Genomic DNA, 13073 nt, shown 5'->3' on the forward strand with positions numbered 1-13073 from the left:
TGTATCTACAAAAATCGATTTTTGACCAAGTGGAGAACATTTTTCCCCCAATTTTTGTGATCTATCCCTGTGTTATCCAGTTTATGGATCCAGGCTTTTAGCATTCTCATGCCTAAACTCTGTACTTAATAATTGACACAATTGATTTCTCTTAGTTTTGTTGTTTCTTGCTGGAGCATGAGGTTTAGTAATGGCTCCCTGGGTTGGGGCCAGTTGTAACACGTGTCACAATTGACCCCATACACCATTAGCTGAACTATATTTGGGCACATGAATCATGCACTGAAGGAAACAAAATGTTCATATATCACAATTGTGACTCAGAGTGACATATCCATCCTTGATAAGACCTATCATTTTAGGGATGTTAAAAGTTTTAAAAGTAGGACAACAAAAAAAAATGCCTTATGTTTTTGAGTTAACTGAAAACAAACATATTTGCTTCATGTGAAAATTGATCTTATTCAATAAGACATTCAATTCTTGAGTTAAATGAAAGGTGTTGTTGTTTATTTAATTATTCTTTGCAGAATGTTACATCTGACCCCACCCCCCATTACAACTGACCCTGGCCATGGGGTCTATTGTAACATCGGACACCTTACATTTCAAGCTCTCTTGCCATATGTATATCAGCTCCTAAAACAGGATAACTATGGGGATTAGTAGAGGACAGATGTAAGTTGTTTGCATCAAAGTCTAGTCAAATTAACTCAAATCATTTGTGCGTAATGGAGAGAAAGGTAAAAAATGTTACAACTAACCCCGGTCTCCCTTACCTTTAACATTTTATGATTTAAACTTTTTAAAATTATGTCATGTTGGCCATTTTACAGTAATGCCTTTATTATACAAACATTGCTTATCCAAACAGCCCCCGGGTGGTCTGTCATGTTCTGTGCAATGCTTTTCTGGCCCAATTTTTTTTATTAAAAAAAAAACAAAAAACTGTCTTGGGTAATGTAAGTTTTACTGTATATATACAGTACTGTGCAAAAGTTTTAGGCAGGTGTGAAAAAATGCTGTAAAGTAAGAATGCTTTCAAAAATAGACATGTTAATAGATTATATTTATCAATTAACTAAATGCAAAGTGAGTGAACAGAAGAAAAATCTAAATCAAATCCATATTTGGTGTGACCACCCTTTGCCTTCAAAACAGCATCAATTCTTCTAGGTACACTTGCACAAAGTCAGGGATTTTGTAGGCATATAGTCATGTGTATGATTAAACAATTATACCAAACAGGTGCTAATGATCATCAATTCAATATGTAGGTTGAAACACAATCATTAACTGAAACAGAAACAGCTGTGTAGGAAGAATAACACTGGGTGAGGAACAGCCAAACTCAGCTAACAAGGTGAGGTTGCTGAAGACAGTTTACTGTCAAAAGTCATACACCATGGCAAGACTGAGCACAGCAACAAGACACAAGGTAGTTATACTGCATCAGCAAGGTCTCTCCCAGGCAGAAATTTCAAGGCAGACAGGGGTTTCCAGATGTGCTGTCCAAGCTCTTTTGAAGAAGCACAAAGAAACGGGCAACGTTGAGGACCGTAGATTCAGTGGTCGGCCAAGGAAACTTACTGCAGCAGATGAAAGACACATCATGCTTACTTCCCTTCGCAATCGGAAGATGTCCAGCAGTGCCATCAGCTCAGAATTGGCAGAAAACAGTGGGACCCTGGTACACCCATCTACTGTCCGGAGAAGTCTGGTCAGAAGTGGCCTTCATGGAAGACTTGCGGCCAAAAAGCCATACCTCCGACATGGAAACAAGGCCAAGCGACTCAACTATGCACAAAAACACAGGAACTGGGGTGCAGAAAAATGGCAGCAGGTGCTCTGGACTGTCAAAATCTGAAATATTTGGCTGTAGCAGAAGGCAGTTTGTTCGCCGAAGGGCTGGAGAGCGGTACACGAATGAGTGTCTGCAGGCAACAGTGAAGCATGGTGGAGGTTCCTTGCAAGTTTGGGGCTGCATTTCTGCAAATGGAGTTGGGGATTTGGTCAGAATTAATGGTCTCCTCAATGCTGAGAAGTACAGGCAGATACTTATCCATCATGCAATACCATCAGGGAGGCATCTGATTGGCCCCAAATTTATTCTGCAGCATGACAACGACCCCAAACATACAGCGAAAGTCATTAAGAACTATCTTCAGCGTAAAGAAGAACAAGGAGTCCTGGAAGTGATGGTATGGCCCCCACAGAGCCCTGATCTCAACATCATCGAGTCTGTCTGGGATTACATGAAGAGAGAGAAGCAACTGAGGCTGCCTAAATCCACAGAAGAACTGTGGTTAGTTCTCCAAGATGTTTGGGCCAACCTACCTGCCGAGTTCCTTCAAAAACTGTGTGCAAGTGTACCTAGAAGAATTGATGCTGTTTTGAAGGCAAAGGGTGGTCACACCAAATATTGATTTGATGTAGATTTTTCTTCTGTTCACTCACTTTGCATTTTGTTAATTGATAAATATAAACTATTAACATGTCTATTTTTGAAAGCATTCTTACTTTACAGCATTTTTTCACACCTGCCTAAAACTTTTGCACAGCACTGTGTATATATATATATATATATATATATATATATATATATATATATATATTGTTAAAGAACTTCACCCACTCGGGTTCGTTGCCCCTTTAAAAACATGACCCAACACACTGGAATGGATTTTTACAGTGCTGGTGCACTATTTTTTTAATGAACACAAAACAAAACACAAAATAAACACCTAGCTCTTTTGGAGCGCTTAACTAAAACTTCCAGGAACACCCTGTCTAACACGGGACAGCTAAGCTGTTTCCCCGTCCTTACACAAAACACAGGTTTAATACCGCACTTACTTTTTATTCGCTTTGGCTACTCGGAGACAGAGCACCTCTTCTGCCTCCTTCACCTCTTCTGCCTCCTTCTCCTCAGCAGCCTCTAGCAAAATGACTGCCCTCCTTTAATACCCTGCACCTGGTTTTAATTTAACAATAGCTACCAGGTGCAGGGGATAATTAATAATAAAACAATTAACAAACTAAATTAAACAATAAAGCAAAACAATTAAACTAAACAAATGTGCATTCGCACATGTTTTTTTCCCCCATGCAGGGAGGATTAACCCCCTCCCTGCTGTGTTACAGTATATATATATATATATATATATATATATATATATATATATATACTGGGTGTGTAAAATACACACAGTTAATGATATCTATTATCTATTCCAGTTATTTTCCAGCCTTGGCAGCTCTATCTCTCACTAATACTCAAAGCCTGTCTGATCTGATCTGATCTCTAGGATCTATTTACAGGAGATCTGGCAACATGTGAAACAGCACTGGAAAAACTCTAGTAGAAATGGGGTAGAAGAGGGATAACACTTCAGATTAAGGAAACGAATAGCCGTGTAGTTACATTGGAACATGTTGTTTTTGCTTTGTTACCTGGACTTGCACATGTGTTTACAACAAGTAACATTTTTAAAGTATTTTAGTTTATTGTATGAAAAAATTCAAAGAGGCTGTCGAAACCTTTGTTTTGTTGTCAAGCTTGCTACAGTTAAAATTACTGATGGATATAGTGTCAAAATGACTATAGTGATTCACTAATTCACACATTTTGTGTTAGGCCATATTGACAGTACATATCATTGACCATGTAAGGATTCAAATACTGTATAGGTGGTCAATAAAAGGGGAAGGCAATGTTTTTGTTCATTAAAAAATAAACTATTTGAATACCAGAAAGAAGGAATAACTGTCAGCGGTTTTGTAGTCCCTTTTGACCTTTCCAATCCAAGAGATAGGAGATAGTCTCCAGTAACCATGGAAACATAGCTTTGATTCAGTGCACATGGTTCTCAGTGACATCCCACAAACAGCATTTTTGGTTACTTGCTTATTCTTTCAGATTTACAATCCCACCGAAGAAATATCACCATAATATGAAGGACAAGGCAACCGTTTAAGATGATAGAGGCTTTACATTGAAAAACACTTTCAAAAATGGCATCCCATTGCATTCAATTCTCACACAATAGAAAAACGGGTGACAGTTGACAACATTTTCCAAAGTTTACCCTCCGTTCATCATCAGAACCCTGACCTTTTTAGATTGCTGGGACACAAGCCAGTCTGTCACTCTCTAAAATAAACATGCATCCTCCTTCTCCAAACTGCAACAGCAGGAGGTTATGAATGTCATTCGTTAGCTCTGCTGCAGGCCCGGAAACAAAACAGCATTGTAAAAGGAACAGGACCTCCTTTTTCACTTTCATCATACAGTAAATACAAATCTAATATTTGCAACTGCATGGCTCCACTACACCTTTAAATTACAAATGCTTTCAGAGCAGGATATTATGGAGCCCACAGCACAAGTTGCAAAGATACAACACTAGAGGGCACCACATGATTTTAATACACTTTGGAAAGATGTTAAACCAACCGAACTACAGGTGTGCCACTAGACAGAGCTTCTCTGCCAGAAAAAGGTTGGTCAGTTCTCTTAATTCTACAAATCAGGTATCTCCTTCCAGCGAGATCAGCCTGGAGATTGTAAAGTAAATAACAACAGTATCCATCGCCAGCATGGTCTTCACATCTTCCAAGAACAGATTTTGTATTTGGAGAAATGTTTTCCCAATAAATAGCTTTCATACAGTCACTGACCAAAAAATAAAAAATAAATAAATAAATAAATAATAATAATACATTACTATGGAAATTGAATGGATCGGTATAGAATGTTTAAATACAAATGTAAGCACAAGTTATCCCATATAGAAAGGTCAGCAATGACATTCCCACTGTTTCTCATTCTGTGAACACATATCAAATGCTGATAAAGTGACAGATTTTCTTTCTCACTGAATGATGTTTGTAAACTCCATATCAAAGACAGATGAATAAACCAGTCATTGACAACCACTATCGTTTGATATTCTAACCAAGAGCATTCACATTTATATACAGAATGTTTAAAATATTAATTTGCATCACATTGGCTATGAAGGTTGCACAGATGCTATTTATGATAGACATTTCCCTTTCAAGATGAAATTAAAATGTATTTGCTGTATAACTGCATTAAGAGATGTAGTGCCCATGTACAGTGCTTTATAGAGCCGATAGTTGTATTCAAAGCAATCAAAAACCTTTAACTACTCTTTCCAGTCAGTACATTCCGTTTGCCTGATAGAGGACTTCTTGAATGTGAAAGTAAGGATAAGCTCATGCTAGCTTCAAAAACTGTATTCTGTCCCAAGTCAGTCATGTGCATACATTGAGACCTCGTGAATCCTGCTGTGTTTTGCTTTGGGGGGAAAACCCTTGATGCCACTTGACACGCAGTTTCTCACACAAACAGACTGACTGACGTTACCCTAACACACAGCACTGTTATCAACCCCCTGTGATAGCACTTATCAGAGTGCTGCACCACGTCACTTCACAATCAGCCTTTATATAGATAGATGGACCTCAACTAATTAAATTGGTTAATTGATTGACTAATTATCCAGCCAATCAGGGTCCTTCACTCCAGCCACATTCTCACAAGATTGGAACTGAGGGAACCTGTTTACTTTAATGAAAAAATCCACAAAACAAATCTCTCTCTCTCTCTCTCTCTCTCTCTCTCTCTCTCTCTCTCTCTCTCTCTCTCTCTCTCTCTCTCCCCTCTTTTATCAAATCTAAAACATTTTTTGTTTCCTCTTAGAAGAAATCGTCCTGTTTGTGGAAAGCTGCCAGTAATGGCCTGGGTACTAATTTGTTTAAATTGACCTTTTTAAAAACACAGATTTATTTTAAGAACATGAATGGCAGTTGGTGCTGATTTGAATACAGTAGATTTGCCAAACCGGTTGCCTGATGTAACTGCCAACAGATAAAGAAATATCAGTGACTAATTATACTAAATGACACGTACAAAATAGATTGAAATGTTTTAGCAATGTATGAGATGTAGGAGAGTTACAGGTGTCTTTCCATCATTGTGAAGCAGCATGTACACAGTGCAGATGCTGCATTAACAATTTTAAACCACATATAGCTATTGTTGACCAGAAAGAACATTGAAAGCAAAGCCAAACCAGGACCATAAGCCAGAACTACACCATATTTGGAAAGCAACCTTTCTACACACAGAATCTTAAAACATAAAGTCATACATAACCTGCACACCACCCCTATGTACCCCTACATGTAAAAGAGAAGACTCCTCATTGTACAATCCAACGATCCACATTCCACAACCGAACAGCGAATGGGTCAGTGTTGCCTGGGCCTGTTGAGTGTGAGTTACAGTATATGACACTATTCACATGAAACTTTTATTTACAACCATTGCAGGACCTTTTAAAAGCAATCGTCAGTGACTTATCTTTGAAACATATTACATAGATATTTGTTGCTATCCAATACTCATCAGAGGTATCCCTCGGAGGTATTACGTCATATTTTCAATGACTGTTACATTGTATTTTCTGAGATATTGTTTTTTTTTGCTCTATGTTATTGCTGTATGCTCTTCTAACGAGGCAGTGCTATCTGTGTGCTGCACCTTTATGTAATTCTGCAATGAGTACAGAAGCTGCTCCACTGTGCAGCTCTCTTAAGACCGGAGAGAAGTGTTTGAGCTGATACAAGTTTGCCATTACTCATTTACAGTATTGACAGCAGCACTTATTATAGAAATACTGTACAGATATAGGACATATCTTGCCGTTGTATGCTGCCGGTCTTTCTCAGTGCCTGTTGGAAGGTGTTTGTTGAGAACTCTTGAAGGAATTGCTTGATGTTGGAGCTGAAATCCAGAAGGAAGGAAAGGGAGAGCAAAGCTGAACCCTCTCCAGCACAAGGTGAGCTTAATGCCTCTTGACTTTCTGTCATATATTATCAGCGCTTCACCAAAATCAAAATGTACCATTATTTTTCAGCTAGCATTGATTTGTTTGTTAAAAACACACTATAACTCCGGTTGTGCTCTACTCTAGTTTTCAGAGTTTTTCTATAACTAAGCAAATGTATGAAAAAGAACATTTGCAGTATTATAAAGAAAAGGGTATGAACAACTTTAACTCTTCATAACTCTCATTTCACAGAGGATATGTATACTATATACAGTATGGTGAAATATAGACTATTATATTTTTTTTATATTATACAAGTTTTGAACTGACTTCAAGACTATACTGTATGTCCAATTGTAAATGCCTTTTTCATTTATTTCCTTGTTCCCAGCAGAGTCACAATAAATATATTAAAAGCGAGATCAACCAAAGGGGTCTGCACATAGTAGCTGTGCTGGAGGAGGCATACCCTTTTCCTCTTAAAGCAGGCAATCCGAATAATTTAGAAATGATCCAATATGGTATCTGATTAGTTTGACAAATAAGATTGAGCAAAGGTCTTGTGAAATATGTATTTAAATCTTCTGAAAAGCATCAATATTGTGGTATCAGTTACTGCAGACTCGAATATCTGAACCACTCTCTGTCACTTATATGGATATGTGCTTTGGAGTAATTACAGAAGCTGCCCCGTTTGAGAGGTCAAAAATTAAAATCAAGAGGAGATTTTTCACAACTCATTTAACTGTTTTTAAGCCTGATTCCTTATTTCACCTGGCTTTTTAGTTTCTGCACCCTAGTTACTGTGGCAACCACAGCAAGTAAGGGATTATGGGTAACAGCAAAATCCTGAATAATGGGATGAAAAATGTCAATACCGCTCAATAAAAACAGTACCTAATTCCCTACAATATGATGGGAAAGTTACAGACGCTTAATACATTTTTCAGACTTAACTGAAGGGGAAAAGCCTGAGGGATAACCCTGCAACGTGGACCAGGTGGAACTCAAACAGACCATCACGCTTCTCAATGGGGTTGGCCTGATCATTGGAAGCATCATCGGATCAGGAATCTTCATCGCACCCACAGGGGTGGTGAAGCAGGCCGGCTCTGCTGGGGCCTCCCTGATAATCTGGGCGGTGTGCAGGCTATACTCCACGATGGGGGCCCTGTGCTACGCAGAGCTGGGCACCACTGTCACCAAGTCAGGGGGGGGGGGACTATGCCTACATTCTGGAGGTGTACGGGGACCTGGCTGCTTTCTTCAAGCTCTGGGTGGAGATGCTCATTATCCGCCCCTCGTCGCAGTACGTCATCTCCCTGGTCTTTGCCACATACATCCTGAAGCCTTTCTTTCCTGTGTGCAATGTACCCGATAGTGCAGCCAAACTCATCGCCTGTCTCTGTCTGAGTAAGTCGTTATCTGTAGGGATCTGTACCTGCTGCGAGTTAAGTTTTTTTTTCTTTTGTGGCAGCGTTTAAAAACGCTGTGTTTTTGTTATTGTTTTTTTTTTTTACAATACCAATAAAAGTCTAAACTATAAATGTATTAAAAAGTGACATGTCACATTTCTGCAAGGGATATGGCCCTAAGAACTCTCTAGCTATGTTATAATGAAGAAATCCAACATTTAGCATTGTCTTGTTGTCAATAGAGAAATGTCATGTGATTACACTATAGCACCACTAGTAAAGTTTAGATTTGGGTGCTTTTGTTTAATATTTTAAACAGGGATGACCCCTCATTCTTTTTTGTTTCAATAGAGTTGCTTACACTTGTGAACAGCATCAGCGTGAAAGCTGCAACAAAAGTCCAGGATGTGTTTACTGCAGCGAAGCTCCTCGCTCTAGCCATCGTGATTGGCTTTGGCTTCGTGCAGATCTCCCGAGGTAAACCATTGTTTCACCATGGAACAGACTGATCATGCAATTGAGCCTCACACACTACATCCACTGCAAACTCTGAAGCTGTTTGTATCTCCTCTTTTAACAGTAATATCGAGGTTTCTTCTTTGGGAAAAAAGCAGGAGTCAGTACAAGACTGGAAAATATGGTCCATTGTATTTTACTCTACTTTGATCACAGATGACCTTGTAGTAGTTCTTAAATAAATAACAGACACACCATTGCTATAATTGAAAAGGAGTGTGAGTCACACACACACACACACACACCCCTGTACAGACTAATTTGTGTCCCAGTTCCAGAGAATATATCTGAATAGCATGGCGATATACAGATACCTTCTTTATTTCTAGTGCTGCCACGGAATAAAAACTGTTTCAAACATCTCTCTCTCTCTCTCTCTCTCTCTCTCTCTCTCTCTCTCTCTCTCTCTCTCTCTCTTTTTCTCTCTCTCTCTCTCTCTGTGTGTATCTGATACAGCCCCCCTCTGTTATAATTGCATGTCAGATTCTGTTGATCCGAGCTCCATTAAAACATGAACTTCTGGGCAGCAATCAAAACAGCTGGTTCCCAATGGCACTGTAACAGCGAGTGGTTGAGTGTATTACACAGTAGAGAGTGGATTAAAGTACCAGCTTACAACAGGAGGGCAATATAATGACAGGGAAGGAGAGCCTGTAGACGTGGAAGATACAGGTATGAGAATTACACAGGGGAACCTTGTTCTAGCAATACCATAAAGGGAAGTGGAAGCAGACAATCTGAGAAGCCCATCAGCCCCACAGTATACCAGATTCCTCCTCAGGATGGGTCATTAAGTTAGAAGAACAGCTGTTTAAGGTTCAGCTGTTTTAAAGTTCCAACAGATATCATTTTGCTGTATGGAAGGAAAGAAACACAGAGAAAGCAATGACAGTTACCAGCTGCATGAATCAATATGACCACATGAACAGTTTGGTGGTTCTGAGTTTGAAATGACTTTCTTCTCATGACCGTGTCTATCTCACGCAATAATAACTCAGTCAATTAAATTGTAACTTTGTGAAGACGAGCTCTCTCAGGTTAAAATCTGAATGCGTGAACCTTCTCATTTCCATTAGATACTCTGCATAGTATGTGTTCAACTTGCAAGCATCCTAATTTGAATACAAATCTACAAGCCTGACTGCTTTCTAATATGTGAGCAGCCTTGGTTTAATTGGCAGACCAGTAGCACAGATTTGTAAAGAACAATATTAGCAACAAGGCCTCTGTTCCATGCAATGCTGTCAAACATACATTGGGAAGTAATATAACTGGATGAATTCGTCATTTTAGGTGGAAGACTACAGGGTTTGTAAATGATAATTTGTGGGGGTTAGATAACGTATCTATTTGTGCTTTTGTACATAGAGTACTTTATAAATAAGCTACATTTACACTACATCTTATTTGTACTGGTGAAAACATATTTTGTGTATATTACAATGCTTAAATAACTTCCACCTATAGAGATGCATGCAATGTATACAGTGCTAAAAATATAGATACATACAGCAGGACACCGGGGGGAAGAGTCTGTAACTACTCATTGAAACAAGCCTGCTTGTTCTGTACAGTGGTTGGAATCTGTGTAAGTTACCAAGGTTGCCTTGTCCTGTTGACATCTGTGTTTGGAAAACCGAGTCCTGCAGTAGATCTAATAGCTATATTAGATATGCTGCATTCTAGGAGTGAATACAACTGCTACATGACAGCACTGTTTACAATAAATAAATATTATTAAAGCAGAGCATGTTTTGGCACAGCTATCTGCAACACTGATTGCTGTTATTTATAGAAAAGTGCTTTTATCAGCCCATCTAACAGGAAAGTGCTGGATTTCTGAAACAATGGCAGCAGATCCATAAACTGCATATGCACTGATAATAAACCACAGACATGACTGTATTTTGCATATACTGTATAGTATATCTTCTGTTTTTATAAGCAATGCCTGTACCTGCCTCATAGAGGCCACACAGCTTCTCACCTAGGCAAAGCGGAGTCTAATGCCTTCATCAGTGTTCCCACTTAGCCGTGTATTTTCAGAGTCTTTAATTTAAACCAAAACAACTGTTTAATTTTACAAAATTGGAACCAAGCAGCTGAGTAATATAATTCAAGGTCTCTTGAGCAATTTCAAGTTGTTCGTCTCCCATTTTTATTAACACTGAATTTTCCCCTTTCAAATTTTGAAAATACCGTATTCCCATTAGATCTGTACAGCATCACTATTTATTTGAAATATGTATAATACATTGTAGTTCCTTTTGATCTTGTTAGAAGGTGTGTAATAAATATATCAAAGGAGGACAAATGCAAACCCACGTGTCCTTCTTAAAAAATGTTTTTCTTCCTTCACAATTGCAAAGCTAGGTCAAGGATGCTTGATCCCAGGGAACTGTACAAGAGCAGTACGTGATGGTTTTTGCAAGCCCTCCAATAATAATACTAGGCAACACTTTTGTGCAAGAATTCTCTTCTAAGTTCTTTGTTATGCAGTGCTATAAATGAATGGCCCTCCTCCACAGAGGAGGGCCTTATCTGTTTTGATTGCTTTGTGGGAATCAATAGCACCTGACAGATGAAAAAGAGACTATTTTTATTACACTACAATGTATACTTTACAACTCCCAATTGTTGTGCATGAGTTTTGGGACTTGGTTAAAGTGAGTAAAGTTGTTGCCTTGGCTTATAACATATCTTATTTTCCTGAACTAGCTACCCTCAGCTAAGGTAGCAGGAGATGGTATTAACAAGCCGACTCTTACTGTGTCTCTTTCATTATTTGTAGCAGTATGCTCATTGGATAGTTGTACCTGGGTAAAAACTCACTCAAATTAATAACCACTACAAGTTAAAAAAAAATATTTTAAAAATAAAACAAAACATGAAGCTAACAGCAGTAGGAAATTACTAGTTCAGTAAGCAGCAGAACAATCGCAGACAAAAATAATGGTGTTTATCAGCATGCCCCATCTATACCTAGAGCATCCAAATCATCTCAGTGCACTTATCAGATGGGTTCCCATAGCAACCGAGCACAGAGCTTGTCAGCAGCAGAGGGCTATGCTGTATCCGTAAGCAGAAAATTGCCAATCAGCAGCTCAGATCCTGTTTTGACTGAATGATATTGTGCAAAATATTAGATTTGGAAATAGAAGAGCATTTACATCAGAAACAATCACAACTGTGCACAGCTATCAGGACATGACAAGGGAGATTGCTTTCTTCTTTGTGCAGTTGCACTTTCTTCCCTTAAAGGTTTCCTTTTGTGTTTGTGTGCATGCAGAATCACATTCAAAACACTAGAAAGCAAAGGATTCTAAGTGTTTTTTTTTGCTTCTTTCTTTTGTGTAAGACAGTGATGTATTTTAAATCTGCTAGCACTAGATTGTGCCCTACTGCAGACTGAGTTCTGGTGTTCCACAAGGATGTCTAGTTAAATAAATTACAGGTTGCAGTAGTCGGCTTTAAGAATCGATACCAAGATCTTCTGCAAGCCATGGCTTTTCATTCAGAGAAAAGTAAATGTTGTTACATTGTCTGGAATCTGTATGATAAACTCAAGGTCTAACGTCCTGGCTGCAGGAATCCGTTCCAGCACCAGTCGTTTTCTAATGGGCCATATTTTGAATCAAGTGCAAAGGCAAAGGCAGTTTTGTCTGAGAAATAAACAATTGTAACAATATAAAATAGCAAGGCACATCTTAGTTGCATGAAAGTGCAGTTATAAGCAATTCCTCAATAAAAAAATGCCATGCTTGGTTTTCATTAACACTTTACTGGTAACGTTTATTGCTGTAAAAAGTCTACTACTAATATGTTAACAGATGTATATTATGGTGCATTTTAATGGTAACTTCACATTTTATCAACTGTAAAAAGTAACTGTTGTCTTTAAAATGTCTCTCAACAAATTTAAGCTCAGTTCACTGACATAGACTAACCTGTAGCTAACATTTTTAACATGTTGTTTCTTGCTAGTTTTGTAACCTTAACTGGTGTAACATTTTCTAGTGTAAGATAAAATGTTTGCATTACTATTATTTAGTGGTTATATATATATATATATATATATATATATATATATATATATATATATATATATATACACACACATATATATTCTATGTTATTATTTTAGTCATGTTTATAGATTATATATCTGTAATGGATATGTAATGGATCTCCTTGTAGTGGCTGAGTTAATAATACTGACATCAGCATAAGACCTGCACTTACCTTTCGAATGCAGAGCTTGCTCTTTAGTTGTCTTTGGTCT

General features: G+C 38.2%; 1 protein-coding gene across 1 annotated transcript; it reads left to right on the forward strand.

Moving 5' to 3' along the window:
• Window positions 1–4443: 4443 nt before the first annotated feature.
• On the forward strand, window positions 4444–8784 carry LOC131698708 (putative L-type amino acid transporter 1-like protein MLAS). The gene is given in 4 exon segments (XM_058992163.1): window positions 4444–4566; window positions 7861–8070; window positions 8072–8315; window positions 8627–8784. Coding segments are annotated over 4 exon segments (735 nt in total).
• Window positions 8785–13073: the final 4289 nt, after the last annotated feature.

The sequence above is a fragment of the Acipenser ruthenus genome, chromosome 18 (assembly GCF_902713425.1).
Source record: "Acipenser ruthenus chromosome 18, fAciRut3.2 maternal haplotype, whole genome shotgun sequence".
NCBI classification, from domain to species: Eukaryota; Metazoa; Chordata; class Actinopteri; order Acipenseriformes; family Acipenseridae; genus Acipenser; species Acipenser ruthenus.